This window comes from Colossoma macropomum, unplaced genomic scaffold, assembly GCF_904425465.1.
Source record: "Colossoma macropomum unplaced genomic scaffold, Colossoma_macropomum, whole genome shotgun sequence".
NCBI lineage: Eukaryota > Metazoa > Chordata > Actinopteri > Characiformes > Serrasalmidae > Colossoma > Colossoma macropomum.
The window spans coordinates 36,701,259-36,719,730 of NW_023494789.1; the positions used below are offsets into that span (position 1 = coordinate 36,701,259).

At 43.9% G+C, this 18,472-nt stretch overlaps 1 protein-coding gene across 1 annotated transcript; it reads left to right on the top strand.

The window, feature by feature from the left end:
* Window positions 1-330: 330 nt before the first annotated feature.
* mbd6 (methyl-CpG binding domain protein 6) lies at window positions 331-18,407 on the top strand. The gene is made up of 13 exons (XM_036571185.1): window positions 331-830; window positions 1,954-2,118; window positions 3,810-3,949; window positions 4,660-4,762; window positions 5,598-5,766; window positions 9,637-11,703; window positions 12,006-12,841; window positions 13,015-13,174; window positions 14,591-14,730; window positions 15,164-15,874; window positions 16,716-16,765; window positions 16,862-16,925; window positions 17,233-18,407. The coding sequence occupies exons 3-13, from the start codon at window positions 3,834-3,836 to the stop codon at window positions 17,290-17,292; spliced, it is 4,476 nt and encodes a 1,491-aa protein (XP_036427078.1). The 5' UTR covers window positions 331-830; window positions 1,954-2,118; window positions 3,810-3,833; the 3' UTR covers window positions 17,293-18,407.
* Window positions 18,408-18,472: the final 65 nt, after the last annotated feature.

An 18,472-nucleotide genomic window follows, 5' to 3' on the forward strand; every position in this document is an offset into this window, starting at 1 on the left:
CCGTCTGTGCTCTGTACTCTGTTCAAACTGCAGTGTACACTCCAACAGCATAGACTCCAGCCTGGAGGTCCTAGTAAGGTAGGAGTAGTACCTGTAGTAAATGAAATATGTTTTATATTAAACTTCAAATGTAGTGGTGACCCCAAAAAGTTTACTAGTTTGTCTGCACCCCCGCCCACTTCAGTAGTTACGGCACTGAGCGACTCTCTTTGAATAAAATACTTGATTCATTGAATCGGACCCTTCTAATGAATCGGTTTGTGAAAGTGAATCGAATTTCCCATCACTAGTCCACACGCTGCCTCCAGCCCGAGTGCATTGTGGGTACGGAATTCCCTGGGCCGAGGGGCGCCAGTGCGCAGGTCCAAGGAAACTCCATGATTTTTTTTGGCACGGAATCCTAGGGAAAAAATAGGAACTTGAACTACGGATTAATTGAAACGGCTCATCACAGAAGCGAGATCCGACTTCTGCCCGTTCCTAACAGCTCCAGAAGCTCATGGCTGTAGTTAAAGCGCTGAATTAAACCATCGCGCTCTGCGCGGCCGACAGAGATCCGCTCGAAATTAAGATCATTTTGGGGCGACAATGCAACGGGCGCAATAAAACCCAGCTAGCGTTATTGCTCTTTGTTTTTTTAGGTAGGACGGACAGAGGGTGCCGAGGAAGAAGAGGGGGGAAAGTGGCCGAAAATCGGTCGGGGCTTTCGACAGTGCTCGCAAACAAACCGCAGCGCTTGCGAGGAAAGTCTGTCAAAAAAGCCTCCGCTATCTCTCTCTCCTGGCCACTGCAGCGCGGCTAAGAAGCAGGAAACTTCGTAAACAGAGAAGGTATGTCGCTAGCCAGCCCAGCTAGCTAACACAAGCTGGCTAGCGAGCTGTGCAGCACAATCCAGTGCAATAAATCAAACACGGCGTTCTTTATCACTTTCGTGTGCACTTTTGTTTTGTTTTTTCCCTTCATTTGTTCACGCCTACTCCTTTAACACCATCTAAACGCTTTTATTGTGGGCGAACCGAGTCTTCTTTAGCCTGTTAACTTAGCACGCTAGCTAGCTAGTTGTTATGGAGGCGCTAGCTAAGTGTTAGCTCCCTGTTTTGAACTGACTGATCCGCTCCTTATTCTTCTTCCAGGCAGCACTAAGTTCCTTGTTTCCGTCTTCGAGAAGAGTCGTCAAAGGACATTTACTGTTTAGGTCATTTGTCTTTCTAAGTTTTAGTTATAATTAGCTGCTAATCTAAAGTCTTAAGTATGGAGTTGAGTCCTGCGCTGGTGGACATAATACAGTGCCGTGTTTTAGTTTTTGCACACACTTTTAGTTTGTTAGCTCTCTTGTTTTCACTCATGTCATGGAAGGCTGTGTTTCGGACTCAGAGATTTTGTGTCTCTCTAACTTGAAGCATGTGAAAAAAGAGCAACTAATGTACTTTTAAAGTCTCAGAGCTTGACTTTTTCACAACACACCGAGCGTTTCTCCCACTATTCTCATGGTGTCTTCCTTGAGTTTCATCTCCCATCTGGCCAGCCTCTGTCATTTAACACATAGTTTGAACATCCTGTTTGTTAAGTTAGTTTGCTAAAAAATAGCTTCCTAAAATTCGCACTGGACAGACTCTCTTGTCCTCTGTATACCTAACAGGACGTTATGTGACACGTTTCTGATTTCCATTTAGCCTCACTCCTCCTCAAGCTGTCTTTCTTGTGTTCCTTTGTATAAGCAGATATAAGCAAACTCTTTGTACTGACAGCTGTCTTACACTGTCCTGCAGGAGAGCGCTTTTCTCCAACAGATACAATATATTGCCTTTGCATGTCAATGTATGACCTTGTCTCCTAACTGATTCCTTTTTTGGATAACTCTTACATAAATCACAGGCATTTTCTGTTAACTGTCTGATATTATTTCTGACATGAAATAAAATATAATCATCAAAATCACTCTCTTTGTTTCAGGTTGTCAGCTCCAAGCCAAGAGAATAGAATCCATATTCCAAAGAGAACAGAGCATTGACTGGATTTCTGTTCAGTTGTGTTGAGCTCTGGTAACACTATTTGAGATGTCCTCACAGGGGTGGATTTCATGGATGGTGCACAACCAGGCTATATAAAAATGAAAAGGTACAGTAAGTCTGCCGGTTTCCTCGTTTATGTTAAGGGAGGGCTTTGCCTCTGTAGTGTCAGTATACAGGCTTATAATCCAAAGATTTGGGGTGAAGGCTGCTTTTTCACTTGGTGAACAGACAAAAACTCTGGTTTAAAAACAGAACCTCCCCTTTAAGATTGGAATGCAGAACTCTGAAGTGGTTTTGCTCCAGTGTGACGAGTTTGTCATTGATTGATTTTGCTTGGGGTCCCATCCTTAGACACAGGCATGTGTGTGTTGCTCCCACTGCACTGAATTGTAGAATCCTTTTCTCAGGAGCTATTTGAGTTGCTGTTTCTGTCAGAATATATATTAACCAATTATAAACCAGTTGTTGATCAGTCAGTGAAATTTAGATCAGAATGGCTAGAATGTACAATGTTCAGACTCATTGATTTGACTATTGTTGCACATTAAGGGTTATAATCTTCGGAGTTTTCTAAATAATTAGGAACTTTGCATTCTTCACTCTGTTGAAATGGGAATTCACATAGTTTTCAAAATGTCAGCATTATTAGGTTATTGGTATGTAAACAAAGTCATTAGGGCTGTGTTCAGACTACAGGCAAATCAGATTTTTTCATTACCGCAGGTTGCTGTGGTAATGACGTAAGCGTCAGTAAGTACGTAGCTATGCTGGTGACGCAGATCTGAAATGTGGGTGCAGAAGAGATGGAAACGCATGTTCTTGCCCTCCAAACTCTTCACAGTTCTCTAAGCATGAATCTTTGGCGCTCTTCCTGAATTCCTACACTCCCATCACTGTGGATTTGACATCCTCGTCATTTGTCACGTTGACCCAAAGACACTTTGAAATCCAATTTGAGCGGCCAGAGCGTCCAGACTGAGATGCATCAATAAAAATTCGATTGGAATCTCATTTCTTCTGAGTTTTTGTATGGAATGTTGATAAAGGTAAAATAGTGGTACATCTGAAAAACCTAAGTGTTCTTTTTGTACTGTTTTGCCATACAACACCCTGCAAGTACTTCTCCACTGTGAGTGGGGTTTTAAAACTATAGCGGCCAAGGCCAAGACCTTGCCTTAAAACTACCCTAAAACAGTGTCTCGGTCATCAGGTGGCGCGTTCATAATCATTTCATAGAATAATTTTCTGTGAGAGAGCTTTTAAAGGCATTAAAGTCATCGGATGTGTGGTTCTTATCACCACAACTGTGAACAATTCTAACTCTAACTCTAAGTTTCTTTAGATCGCATTTCACATCGATCCGAATGACTTTGTTAAATCTTAATGATTTAATTATGCAAAAATTTAGAAAAATGGTGGAATACTCCTTTAACCTACATGTTTTGTGAATAGTCTAAAGCAGAGATCACCAGTCTTATCCATAAAAGGGCCATTGTGGCCACAGATTTTCATTTTAGCCAAGCAGGAGCTCACCTCATATAATTACTCACCTGTTTTGAAGACTGTGGTCAACAGGTTAATCAAATGGAATCCGATGTGCTTATGCTTGATTGGAACGAAAGCCTGGAGCCGCATTGGCCCTTTGTGGATAAGATTAGTGACCCCCTGGTCTAAAGAGATACTCATCACATTACAATTTATAGTTTGCCACCCTTGCTGGGTTGATAGCTGCTGGTCTAAATTAAAGATTGTTTGTATCTGAAGTGCTTCTCAATCGACAGATTTTTGGTTCTGCAGGAGCTGGATGTGTGGTAGCCGAAAATGACGGGGGGCAGTGAGAATGCAGCAGGAGAAAAAGATGGTGGTCCGACGCTCACCGCTCAGGTCCCTGTTGGCTGGCAGAGAAAAGTGGAGGATGGGGTTGTCACTTACGTCAGGTAACTTTACACCTCTGTTGCGCTTCTTCTTCCCAATGGATTTGTAGCATTCTTCAGAGATCATATGAGTAAGCAAACAGATTCATGAGAAATTGTATGTGGAATAATTTCCAATAAATTATTCATGGAATAATCATGAATTGCTGAAAATAGAAAGGGTAGTTTTTAGTACAGCAGCTACGGAGTGATTTGCATAACAACAGGGTGCCCACTAAAGTGAAGTTTGTTCAGTTACCCAGCCTTCTGTAAGAAAGCTCTGTAGTAGTCAAGGCTTGTAGTTAGGGCTGGGCATTAAAATTCAATATTTTTATGGCACTGATTTACTTCAGTGCTACCAAGTATCAGAAAATTCATGTTCATTCAGTACTGAGCTTCAATAAATAAGTAGTTCAATCACATTTAATATGCATGACATTAACGTCAGCAATACTTGGTTTATCTGCAGTTGCAGTCAGTAAATATACTCACTTTCCGCACCTCACACTCAGAGGTCTGCTTTTCTCCTTTCTGACATATGAAGTCCTTCGTTTTAAAATTTCCAGCAGTCTCTGGGAACTGTTGTGTTATGAGACAGCTGTGATTACACACAGATGTGTGTCATGGTTCACCAAAGCAAACTTAAGTCACACATTCAAATGCATTCACTAAGCTGTCAAACTGACACTCTCTCTGTGATCACAGCTGATTATCGGTGCCTTTTCTCCCCTTAGCCCAAGTGGTACAGTCCTGTGTTCTGTGGAGGAGGTGAGGGTCTATCTGTTGACGGACAGCACATGTAAGTGCGGACTGGAATGCCCACTTGTCCTCCATAAGGTGAGTTCCCTGTTAACCTTGGTAAGGCATGAAAGCATGATATCGTCTGAGTAAAGAAAGACTAATGGTTCTCTGCCGCAGTCCCAGTTGTAGCCCCAAGCGTTACTTTTGAGGTGTCGCCTGGACCACTGCTACTGCCCTTGTTTTATTTGTTTGTTTGTTTTTCTTAATAAATACAAGCTCACCATTGTTCTTTAGCCAATCAAATGACCAGATACATAGAGGCAGGGCTTGCCTTCTTCCTTTGTGCATGTGGTGCACTGCCAGTAAGTCCATGTCATTGAGTTCAGCTGGGAAATTGTACTAAAGCCAGGCGTCATTGTTACTTTATAAAGAAAGCTCTGGAACACAAATGCAGCACTAAAAAGCTTACAGTAGGTATCAGATTACTGCTACTTTGTGTCTAAAACCGGATACGTTCATTGACTTCATATACTTAATATGGATGGGTTAAGTGTTAATCAGTAGCTGAGCTGATTACTCTACATATTCAATCATAAATTATTTTTTTTATCTTGTTGGCATACTAGGCTGGGTTTACCGAAGGCATCTTAGCCCAAACATAATTCATAAATGGTAGCATGAGCGTTACACTGAACCCTCTCTCTGCCATAATCACTGAGATGCTTTGGGAAACTGGGCCTTGATTGGTTTCTAGCAACACAGGTTTCAGTTGATATTATAGATGTCAGTATTGCAGTTGTCAGTGACAAATGCAAAATTATAGCATTTTTGTACTGTCAACCAAATAGTTAAATATATTTGAAATCAAAAAATCAATGTATTGTAAAACATTTATTGCAAGAGTTCTCACAAAGCTCTTTTTTCCCTGTAGGTATTTAACTTTGACCCTGCTGCAGTGGTTCAAGCTCCAAGTCATCAGTCGGGGAAGGTGGAAGAGGACATGACGAAACTCTGCAACCATCGCAGGAAAGTGGTCGCTATGGCTGCTTTATGCCGGAGCATGGAGACCTCCCAGATTCCACTGCCAGCTCATGGCACAGGTACAGTAGTGCTGCTCTGTCACAGCCTGTTATAATACACTGTGATGTGCCATTGCTTTCTCTAGCAGTTAAGTTCGCCACAGACTTAAAAACTAATCACGGTGTGCTTAGGCTAAAAGTGCCATAGTTTAGCAGTTGATGGGTCTAATTCAGCTATACAGTGGGGTGCGAAAGTTTGGGCAGCCTTGTTAATTTTCCTGATTTACCTTTATAAATCATTGATTGTTTGGATAAAAAAATTCCGTTAAATATATCATATAGGGGACAAACACAGTGATACTTGAGAAGTGAAACGAAGTTTATATGAATTACAGAAAGTGTGCAATAATTGTCTAAACAAAATTAGGCAGGTGCATAAATTTGGGCACCAAAAAAAAACCTTAACTCAATATTTAGTAGATCCTCCTTTCGCAGAAATAACAGCCTCTAAATGCTTCCTATAGCTTCTAATGAGAGTCTGGATTGTGGCTGAAGGTATTTTAGACCATTCTTCTTTACAAAACATCTCTAGTTCATTCAGGTTTGATGGTTTCCGAGCATGGACAGCTCTCTTTAAGTGACATCACAGATTTTCAATAATATTCAGGTCTGGGGACTGAGATGGCCATTCCAGAACGTTGTACTTGTTCCTCTGCATGAATACCTTAGTAGATTTTGAGCAGTGTTTAGGGTCGTTGTCTTGTTGGAAGATCCAGCCCCCGCGCAGCTTCAGCTTTGTCACTGATTCCTGGATGTTGATCTCCAGAATCTGCTGATATTGATTGGAATCCATGCGTCCCTCAACTTTAACAAGATTCCCAGTCCCTGTACTGGCCACACAGCCCCACAGCATGATGGAACCACCACCAAATTTTACTGTAGGTAGCAGGTGTTTTTCTTGGAGTGCTGTGTTCTTTTTCCTCCATGCATAACGACCCTTATTATGCCCAAATAACTCTATTTTAGTTTCATCAGTCCACAGCACCTTATTCCAAAATGAAGCTGGCTTGTCCAAAAGCGGCTCTGTTTGTGATGTGGGCGGAGAAAAGGCTTCCTCTGCATCACTCTCCCATACAGCATCTCCTTGTGTAAAGTGCGCCGAATAGTTGAACGATGCACAGTGACTCCATCAGCAGCAAGATCATGTTGTAGGTCTTTGGTGCTGGTCTGTGGGTTGACTCTAACTGTTCTCAACATCCTTCGCTTCTGTTTATTCGAGATTTTTCTTGGTTTGCCACTTCGAGCCTTGACTTGAACTGTGCCTGTGGTCTTCCATTTTCTCACAATGTTTCTCACAGTGGAGACTGAAAGCTGAAATCTCTGAGATAGCTTTCTGTATCCTTCCCCTAAACCATGACGGTGAACAATCTTTGTTTTCAGGTCATTTGAAAGTTGTTTTGAGACTCCCATGCTGCGACTCTTCAGAGAAGATGCAAAGAGGAAAAAAACTTACAATTGCCCCCCTTAAATACCCTTTCTCATAATTGGAGTCACCTGTGTATGGAGGTCAAGGGTCACTGAACTTACCAAACCAAATTTGAGTTCCAAAAATTAGTTCTAAAGGTTTTGAAATCAATAAAATGACAACAGTGCCCAAATTTATGCACCTGCCTACTTTTGTTTAACCAATTATTGCACACTTTCTGTAAATCATATAAACTTAATTTCACTTCTCAAATATCACTGTGTTTGTCCCCTATATGATATATTTCACGGAATTTTTTTATCCAAACAATCAATGATTTATAAAGGTAAATCAGGAAAATTAACAAGGCTGCCCAAACTTTCGCACCCCACTGTATATACAGTTTTTCTCTAAACAACGGTTTTGTACTTTTTTGTAAAAGAGGTATCGGTTTGATTGAGCCCATTAGGGAGGTGAACTCAACTAATCATTACAGCCCCAAGAGGAAAGCCATTACACATGTCAAATTGATGCATCCTCATTGATAGGTTGTACGAAAATTCTTGACTTTGATTGTGATTCAGTGGTTCCCAACCCTGGTCCTGGAGTAACCTTACCATGCACATTTTGAATGTTTCCTCTTCCCTAAAGCACTTGATCCAACTAGTCAATTAATTAACAAGCCATTCCTAGGTTGGAATGGGTGTGTTAGAGCATAGAATACACAAATATATGCAGAGCAGGGCTACACTAGAACTAGGGGCGGGGGAAAAAATTGATTCTTAGATGCATCGCGATGCGGGCGTGGATGATTTTGAATCGATTCACAAATGTCCAAAAAAAAAATTCTAAATTTTAATTGATAATGTAATGTTGACAGAACATTAGGCGGAACTTCGCAAAGTGCGGAAGTGCAGCGCCCGGACAGTCTGTGGCGTGCACACTACATTAAAAGCTAGTGCAGGGGTCACAACCCAAATGTTAATAAAAGTCATTGCTCTTGGGAGCCACAACATTTTGAGTCCATTTTACCATCTTGGCTATACATGTGTCTCAGTATGTGCTAAAATCCTAGTGTAGTCTAAAAATGTACAAACAAAAACACTGACTTACTTTGTTCTGCTTTAAGCTGTAGCTCAGCTGTAGCTGTTTTTCTTGCGTCACCAGCAGGAAACATTTCCACAAAAGTAGACCAGTTTCTTTTCATTCGCCAGCTTCTCTTTCAGATTTCCCCATTCCACCTTAAATGGTGCCTGAGGCTCAAGAATGTAACTGCTGCACCATTTAAGGTGGAATGGGAAAATTCAAACAAGAAGCTGGAGTATGAGAATCTGACTTCAGCTCCATGTTTTTTTTTAGTGTTTGACAATGTCTCGTTGCAGATCAAATGTATCAGGAAACCAGCTGGAATGATTATAAATGCAAATAAGTCCATTCGTCTCCAAATTATCAATGTTCGTCTTAAATCTCTCTCTTTGCCTTTTCGTTAGCTACTAGCTAGGCGAACTAGCAGTTATAGGCTACATTAATTCAAGCGTTTAAGATTATTTATTATTAAAACTGTTAGAATGATCAGCAGAGGTTTATTTTACTGCAACTGAGGATTATTTTATTTTTACCTAGAAATCTATTTTGCTGTGGAGCCACAACAGGCCATTAAAAGAGCCACAGATTGCTGACCCCTGAACTAGAGTATGGCACTTTGGGTTCTATGGAGCGGAAGGGGAAAACCATATTACATGTTTCCACCCATTTTCCATCTGGTTGTAGTTGCTGCCAACAAACAAGCGATGTCAGAGCGTCCGCCCAATTCAGAAAGGACAAAGCGAATTACACTCTATTGCAACTTTTATTGCCAAGGATTTGCATCCATACCCAGTTGTTGAGAACCAAGGCTTTCGCACTGTGTTGCACACTTTAGAGCTGAGATTCAGCGTCCCGTCTCGAAGATATTTTACTGACACAGCGATCCCCCCATTCTCTAAAATGAGACCAAAACCGTTATAGAATCACTGAAGAAAACGGGTAGGACAGCTGTAACGTGATGCGTGGGCATCCATTGCCACAGAATCTTATGTCACTGTAACTGCGCATTTTATCACAGATGAGTGGCAGCCAGCGTCTCATGTGCTCTAAACAAGAGCAGCGAATGAGAGTCTTCCAGTTGACTTGCCACATCACTTCTGTTTGATTTATTAATAAAAAATATTGTAAGTAAATTCATAATGGATCATTACAATTACTTTGCTTTAAAAGTTCCAAGTTGTCACACAGTGAGAAGAAAGAAATCCTGTATAGAAATAAAGATGCATCAAGATGCATCGGTAATCGTTTTATAATCGCATCGCAGCCCTCGCAGAATCGTAATCGAATCGTGAGGTGCCTAGAGATTCCCACCCCTATCTAGAACTAGAATTGGGAGCCTATTCGTTCATTGCTGCATGAAAGCATAATGTGACATTTATATATGTGTGTTTGTTTTTTAGGGAGCGTTGTGTGCTCGGTGGATCAGAGAGGGTCCATAGTGGCTCGTGGGGACGTAGTCCACTGCACTTACCCAGCCCAGCCAAGACTAAACCAGCCCAGACCCAGCAGCAGTAGTAGCTTTCCTCTGCCTTCTCCTCTGGCTCTCCTGCAGAATGGATCCGTCTCCCACTCCACCTCTGTACTGACTTCAGATCAGATTTCCCCCTTAAAGAGGCCATCTGCCCAGTCACCAGGGCCCAGCATAGCTGCTCATGGGAAACAGCAGTGGAGTCCTCATCCTGCCATTGCCCAAACCATTCTCCAAAGAGCACCTCACAAGCCCCCATCTCCCAGCACTACGAAACTAGACACGCACATGCATGCATACCAGTTGGACTCCTCCCACCCTATCTCGTTTTCTTCTCCCCCCTCATCATCTTCGCCTGTGATTGGCAGGACTGGGCAGCCCCATCTGCAGGGAACAATTGTGAAATCTCCCTCTCCCCTTTCTGTGTCATCATCACCTTCTCGTGCTCTGGAGTCCTTCTCTCCACATCAGCGATCCCGTCACTCCTCCACCTCCTCTCTCTCTGAGGGAACTCCGGGATCTGTTCTCAGCCACACCCAGGGGGTTAAACCCTCTCCATCTCCACTGCCCTCCACCCAGCCCTCTGCCTCCTCACCCAAACTCCCTCTGCCCCCTGCTAGCCCACGCATCCGCCTGGAAGGCATTTTACAGCAGTACAAAGAGTGCAGCGCCACCAGTGCAAACACCAACATCAACTCCATCCAGCACCATAACGCACTCAATAACCAAAGCAACCTTCATGCACCGCAGAACCTGCAGCCGGCCCATAACAGCTCCTGCGATAGGAGGAATGGGTCAGGGTCCAGTGCCCCTGTCCCAGGTTTGTTGGGTCTCCCTCTGGGTCAGATCCTCTGTCAGCAGAAGAGCCAGCAACAGCACATCAGCAGCTCTTTCCCAGCCAGCAGTCTCCTGTCGGCAGCCGCCAAAGCCCAGCTGGCCAGTCAGAAAAGCCAGAACCAGTCTGGTACTGCGGAACCAACGGCTGCACTCCCTCTTCTGGATAAGGACCAGCAGTCAAAGGTATTGATTAGCACTTTAAACAGTAGCCTACATGCCCCTACTGCCCGAAGCCAGTCCTTGACTGCCTTTTTGCTCCCTCACTCCCCTTCCCTTCCCTTGACCCCTCCCACTCTGATGGAGAAAAAGTTACACCGCAAGCGCCAGCGTCGCTCGCCTACTGTGCTTAGCATGCTGAAAGAATCACAGATAAACCGGCCTGCAGGAGACCAACCTGCTTCTTCCCCGCTCATTCCTTCCCCCTCCCCCTGTAGCTCTCCTCCTCCTTCTATGCCTCACTCGGAGAACCACCTCCAGAACCCACGGCTTTCTAGTGTGAGTACTGCATCCTCCAACAGTGTTTTGAGGCAGCCTGAATGGGAGGAGGGCAAGAAGACAGTTCTCGCTAACTCCCTTCCTCTCTCATCCCCTCCTGCTTCCTCCCAACCTCTGTCTGCCCTGCTTCAGCTCCTCAGCATGCAGAGTGCACAGAACGCCACCCAGTCAAACAGTATCACGATATCTGCTGTGCCAAGCAAAAACACAGTCGCATTGCCTTCTTCGCACACTCCCGTTACATCTCAGACACCCAACTACGACAGCCTGTCTGGGTCACATGCACACACACATGTCCACATGCAACACCCTCAGCCCCAAAGCCTGGTGCCCTCTCTGGATCCCCTTGCTCAGATGCCAACTCCTCAGCCCATTCCTCTGATGTGCGAAGACATGGAAGGAGCCGCAATAAACCTCAAAACAACAGCGAGCGGTGGCGCTCTGAACTTGAGCCAGCCACGAGCAGGCACAAGTGCAGGGACCGAGCTTTCTGTTAGCAACCAGAGTCTCAGCGCAGTGAGCCAGCCCCCCTCAGCCAGCTGCCTGCGTGCGTCCCCCCACCTAGAGAAAAGCTGTGCATCCAAACCGGGGGAGATGGGCTCGGATCACATTTACCAAACAAATCAGCCAAACCAGTCTAGCCATAGCCAACCTACAGAGAGCAAGGGTAAGTGTGTTTTTCTTAAGATTTTGAAGATTTTTTTTGACGTTTAGTATTACGTTTAGTATTATGTGGGCAAAGAGAAATTAAACGATGCTGGAAGTTTTAAGAAGTGTATGGTGGCCTTAAGGATCCACATCTCTGTTCCTTATTCTCATAACTATCCTCATTACTTGTATATTAGTTCAATAGTGGGAACCAAGTAATTCATTGTATTCACGGATTAATAAGTCTTAAAATTAGTAACTGAATTATTAGCCGGGGGTTCAAGGGGATACACTGAGCAATTGCATCTCCTCTGCCTGCAGGTCCTGTACTATCAGAGGAGCCTCAGGACTTGGAGACAAGACTTCTTACTGGCTGTGATCCAGACCCTAGCCTCCCCCATCCCCCTGTCCCCACTGCTCCCTCAGCTGACCTCCCCAGCTCTCCGGCCGACCCAGTGAGCACCTTGCAGCTGGCAGAGTCTTTCCCCTTCATGACGCAAGAGCAGCTGCTCCAGCTGCTCTCTTCCACTGCAGGCCTGCCCTCCCTTCTTCCCCCTTTCTTAGGCTCTCTGCCTCTGGGCCTCTGGACAGGCAATCAGCCTCCTACCACAGGAAACGGCACCCAACCGCCACCACCAACAAACAACCTCATCAACCAGGCCTCCCCACTCAGCCTTCTGCCTTCCACTCTCGGAGCTCAAGGGGAGTTCCCCCTGAACCTCATCAGTCTTCTCAATCCGCCGGCTCCACCGGCTCCGGCTCCAGGGCTTGAGGTTGGTGAGAAGACCCCCGGACTGCAGGCTCTGCTCATGGCGTCTTTGCTCCTAGGGCAGAACCCTGCTGCCATGCTGCCCTTGCCGGGACTCAATCTGGAGCTTCCTCCCCCGCAGCAGGTATTTGGGGAAGGCTTGTCTCTGGAGAAGACCCCTGCTCCTCTGCTGGACTCTGTGCTGATGGGACCAGGGCTCCTTGAAGCTCTGCAGGCTCTAGCGCCCGCAGCAGACGGCCAGTCACTTCTGCTCTCCGCCCAGCTCACTCCTCCTCCCCCTCCTCCTCCTCCCGCCTTCCTGTCCCTCAACCCCACCCTGCTGGCAGCAGCTCTCGCCCAGGCAGAAACTCTCCCCAACCACACACCATCCCCCCCGCCACACACTCAGGTATACTCTCGTGCACAAATGCTGTCTGCATGACCCGTGTACAAACATACACACTTGCATGTATGTCTGCATGCTGTACGTATCTGTGATTTTGGGTGTCATCCAATGGCTCAGTGACCTTTTTATATCTATAGTTAACAGTGTTAAAATATATCTGTTTGTATGTGCTCTAGGGGACTCTTTCCAGCACTGCTCTGGTCTCTACCTCTGTGTCCTGTAACCCTCTGGTGCCCATTGCTGGGCAGGAGGTGTGTGACTCGCTAACCGAGCAGGAGAAGACCAGCACCCAGGCACCTCCGTTTTTGCCTCCACTCCTCCCTCCAGGGGTCTTGGGTGAGTAAACCAAACCTCTCCATTTTATACATTTCCCTTTTGATTTGTGTTATCAGTGATGTATTGTGGCACAGACAAAAGTCAGGCTTAGAGATGGGTAATACTGCGGTTTTAACTTTGCAGTTTAGTTCACATTGAAAGCAGTTGCGTTTTGGTCATGATTGTTATTTATTCTAATGTACTACAGTGCACAGTCATTCGCATAAGGACTAGGTGCTTACGTGTTCAGTCAGAGGCCATTACCAAACCATGGGTACCCTTGGTACGTTGATGAACTTGATTTTTGGGACTGATTGATCTGTGAGTCAAGATGGGGAAAGGTCTGCAGAACTACTATGGGCTTGCCAATACAGAGCTTTCAGAACTGCAGCTGAAGGTGACTGAATCCATGAGGGAAAGCTGATGAATGAACAAGTGTCCTTGTTAAGTCATCCTCAAGGTTTATTCATGAAGGCTGAGTTTGTTTGCTTTGTGAGCCACATATGTTCTCAGTCTTTCTTTTTAAGGCCTCACTGGGTCCATTCCTATTCAAGTATTTGCTTTACTTGACATCCACAGAGATGACGACAGCAGTTCTGTTTCCAGAACTGGTTTCTGTGTTTCTGATTGCATTGGCAATAAAGCCTTGAAGATATCTTGAAATACTGGAGTCATGACAGCAATTCCATTTTAACAGTTCCACAGAACAGAGTGAGGTGGAACTGTCAGTTTCTTTTTTCTGAGTTTTGGTTGATGATTTTGTATTTTTATTATTTTGCAGCATAGACGTGAACATGATTTTGGTTAGCTTGCACTTTACGGTTTCAATTTGAATTCATAAAACTGGCTGTAGTTTTGTGGAATGTTCTTTAGATGAGGGCCGAAGACTCTGCTGTGCAGTCCCAAATTTCGTTGACAGCAGCATTGAAGGCTCTGTTTGGTCAAGAATACTAATGCAGCCAACACTGAGTGGAGGTTGTCTGGGCATAAAAGACAGCTATTAGCATTACTAGTTTTAGAGGTTTGCTTTTGAGATTTAAAAAATGGTACTTCTGTAAGATAATCATCTTTAAAGTCTTTTAAGCTTTTCTACTTGTTCTGTCTTAAACCCCTGTCATAATAAGTAAAATAAATGACTACTTCTCAAAGCTCACTAGTAGTGGTGACAGTAGAACAACTTTTCAGATCAATAACAGATCCCTTTCTATTTCAACTTTGTTGAGGACCTTCTGTCCTGGACATTTTGGGAAATAGGGAATGTTATATAATTAAAAATAAACAGTGCTTTGCCAGATCATAGCCATGTAAGCTTTTCTACTGTTCTTGCCTGCAAGTATTCACAGTGGAATCGAGTGAAGAGCACAGTCTGTTTTTATTGTGTTTTTGAAAATTTCATTGCATGTACTTACATATATTTTTTTTTGTTCTGGTGTGCAGGTGATCTGACGGCTCTGGGTAATATTAATAGTCTACATAGTTTACTAGGAGCAGGGCCTTTGCTGCTGCCCCAGGCTCCCTCTCTGGGCATGCCACTGCCACAGAACCAGGCTGGCCTCAACCCGCTCACCTGCCTGCAGGTAAAGCATTTTTTTCCAAGTGCCAATAAGTTAACACTTCCTCTACAGAGGATGAACTTCTAGACGTTTTCTGCACAATTTCTGTTTATTTGCTTCATTTAACATACTGGGGGGGGAAACAATAGACATAAAATGTGGCCTGTGCAAAAGTTATGCCATGTTTATTTAATTTTTTTGTTTTTCCCCCATGTCAAACTCAGCAAATAAAAAAGAAATTGTGCACTAAAATTTGCAGAAAAATGCCATGGTCAAGTTCCCTGTAGAGGACATGTTTTGTTTATTTTCTTAGTGAAAATATGTTAACATGTCATTTGACCAGGGCTATGCTCAGGTCAAGTGAACCGTAACTGGCTCCAGTCACCCAAGTGGAATATGTTTGGTGTTTACTAAATTACAGTTACTAAAGAGAGCATTTTCTACTTCCATATTCCAGCTGTCTATGGCTCCAGCACTGATGGGAGAGAAACCACTGGCTCTTCATGAGACACCCCCAGCCCAGGAGGACCTTCCCCCCTCTCAGATAGCCCAGGACTCCCTGCTTAACCCCGGACACATTCAGACATCGGCTCAGCAGAGGGAGGAGTCTGCAGGGGCAACAGAATCTGGGCTCCTGGACCCTTACAGTTCCTTCATGGACACCATCTACACTTCCTTCCTGCAGGTGAGTGGGCGTGGCTCTGAGGGAGGAACTGATTCTGCGCCACTTTCATACCCTGAGCTCCCACCCCTCCTGCAGCAGCCCAGCGCTCCGCCTTCCCTCAGCCCACGCAGAGCGTGCTCTGTACACAACCCCGACCTGTCCAGGATCAGCATGGAGACAGCCCAGTCTCCGGCCCGCGGGACACCCAAACTCACCGAGGACCCCTCCACTCCACCACCTAGCAAACCTGCAGGAGCAGATGCATGTCCCGCCGATGCACCCCTGCACCTCACCTTTATGGAGGAGGCCAAGACAGACGGCTCTTCCAAACTGTGCGTCTATAGCAATGGGATCGGTTCAGGGGCCGGAGTAGGAGAAGACAATGATGATGAAGACGATGAAGAGGAAGAAAGGCAGCCACAGGGATACTTGAGCCCCAGAGAGAGAGTGACCAATGATGCAGTGGAAGAAACCATGAGTAACAGAGACGCAGAGCACAGCAGGGTGAGTATTTGTGTAGGAACAATCCTTAGGCAGACTGGCATGGGGGCCTTGGTTGAATGAATGAATGAATGAATTTATTTATTTCTGAAACTAATTAGAATTGGAATAACATGCTTTTGTTCACCTTTATCATTAGTCCTAAGTAAGGGGGTAATGATTTTGATATAGTCTGATATTATGCTGAAATTGAACTCAGTATTGCTGTTAAAACCTGTTGATTTGTTGCCTTTTTTGGAAACCACTGTCCATTATCAAAACTAGGCATTGGGATACATCTTATCAGAGTAAACTGGGATAGGAGAGGAAGTGAGATATGCTATGCACCCACTCACACTCAGATGACAGATTTTTTTTTAAAGTCAGTTATAAATTCTAAGGGGGTATATTTTTTATCAAAAATCCTATTTTAAAATTGAATCAGAAATTACCCTGAAACTGAATCTTTACACCTCTTGTCCTAAGTGAAAATGCAGTTTTGATACCTTCATAAGAGACTGTACTTTTGTTTACACAGTAAATTAGATGTTTTTGCATATTTTTAGTGGTGTAGAGCAACAAGTTAGAGATTTTATTCCAAGCAATTTGGAAGCCGTTCTAATGGTTAATTTATCATGAGTTTCACACAGTGTAAAGGCCAGCAAATGTACACAAATTATGTTGTGTGTGTGTGTGTGTGTGTGTGTGAAGTAATCTCCAAGCACTGATTTGGCTCATCACCTGTTTAATTCATGCATTTAAAATGAGAAGTTTATTGCTAGTTGTTCAAGTAATACTCAGTTTAAACCACCTCCTGATTAGGGCTTTAAAGGACTGCACAGCAAACTTTTTCTTTTTGGTACAGGCCGCAGAAATACGAACAGGTGCCAGAAGGGGCAGAAAGAGAAAGCAAACGTGAGTATAACAGTAATTGAGGAAAATAAAGTCATTAATAAAAGCCTTTCTTTTTTTTTTTTCGTCTGTAACATTTTTGCCATCTCTTTGCGGCAGGCTGCAGAGAGCACCAGAGATTCCAGGAGATATTGACAGCATAATAGAAGAGCCAGCAGCTACGGTGAGTCTCTTACAGAGAAGCGCATCAGAATGACTTTGTGGACAATGCTAATGCTCACATATCATTTATAGATAGATCCTTTGATTGCCAAGGGGAAATTGGGATGTTACAGCAGCAGAAACACGTGACGTTTTGTACACATAATAAATAGATATAAACAGTAACATCAAACAGAAGCATTTACATTTAATAATATGCATGTAAACAACAGCATGTATCATGGTTGATTTTTACTTCAGGGGATGGTTTGCCTGATAGCAGGTGCGCTGTGATTCATTTCTAATCCTGTTTGTTTTGTGTGACACAGATAGCACTGCCGAGGCCAGCGCGGGCTGTGAGAGGGAAAAGGCGGCGCATAGTCAGATAGACGTTCTAATAGAAGCCCTTATTCTACTGTACTTTACCCGCCAACACCAGCACTGTCACTATGGCAACACCACGAGGGCGCGTCACGGTCGACTGCGCTGCACTGTGAGAACCCGCGGAACACAGTCTGTCTCTCCAAAAGCCCAGTTACCTCACTCGTTCTCCTGCCCTCGTCTTTCATTGTTACCATTCTGTTTCTGACATCTGCCTTCTAGTTACACGTTTGTAGTGACAGTGACGTGAACAGTACTAGGTATGGAATTGGCTAGTCAACACTACTACATAGGAATTCACTCCAGCTGACCTTTTAGTATGGAGTAATATGTGCATTCATACATATGAATGTGGCAGTGTGCATATGCATGATCCATCTTCAACAGAAATTGGATGCTTGAAGTTCAAAATGTTTTTCTGTGTTTAATATGGGCCTATAGCACCCTCTATCGCCAGTCATTGTTGCTGCACTCTAGTTTCCTTCCTATTAGCCACTGTGCTGGAGTAGGTTAAGGTTCCATCTAAACTTTGACCAAAACAAAATATTAACTGGCTTCATTTTGTCACTTCTTGTGCGATAATCTTCAGAACCTCACACTTCAGAAAGGACAGAAAGTAGTCAAAGAGCCTCATGAGAGAAATTTCCTTCCCCATACGCAGAAGTGTTGTGTATGTGTGTATGGGAGCAGAGTATGTACTGTATGTGTGTGTAAGTTGCGGGGTCGGAGTCTGATACTGTGATCAGTGGCGGATTCTGCATGTATGGTCAGAGCCATAACTCTACCGCTCCGTTGAGTCCGAAACCCGACTGCCACTTCATCAACGCAGGCACAAGAATATTTAAATAATGGTTTAAAGTAATAATGAGGATGATTATGCAATTTTACTAATGAATTTTATGTAAATATGTACAGTTTTAGTATTTTATTTTGTACACTTTTTTAGGAAAAAAATGATCAATTTGTAAAGTATTTCTTCCTCAGAAAAACTCCTTTCCTTTCCCCATATTTACGTTTGATTTGTAAAGAGAATACTTTGAAAGTTGTGAGCAGTAGCATTTTTTTTTTTTTAAATGGGAGTTGACTTTTTATTTAACAAATTAAAACGTTTACCAAATTCTGAGTATGTCTCTGTGCCGTGTGTTTGTGTGTGTGTATATGCGTGAATAGACAGTTCTATGTAATCAC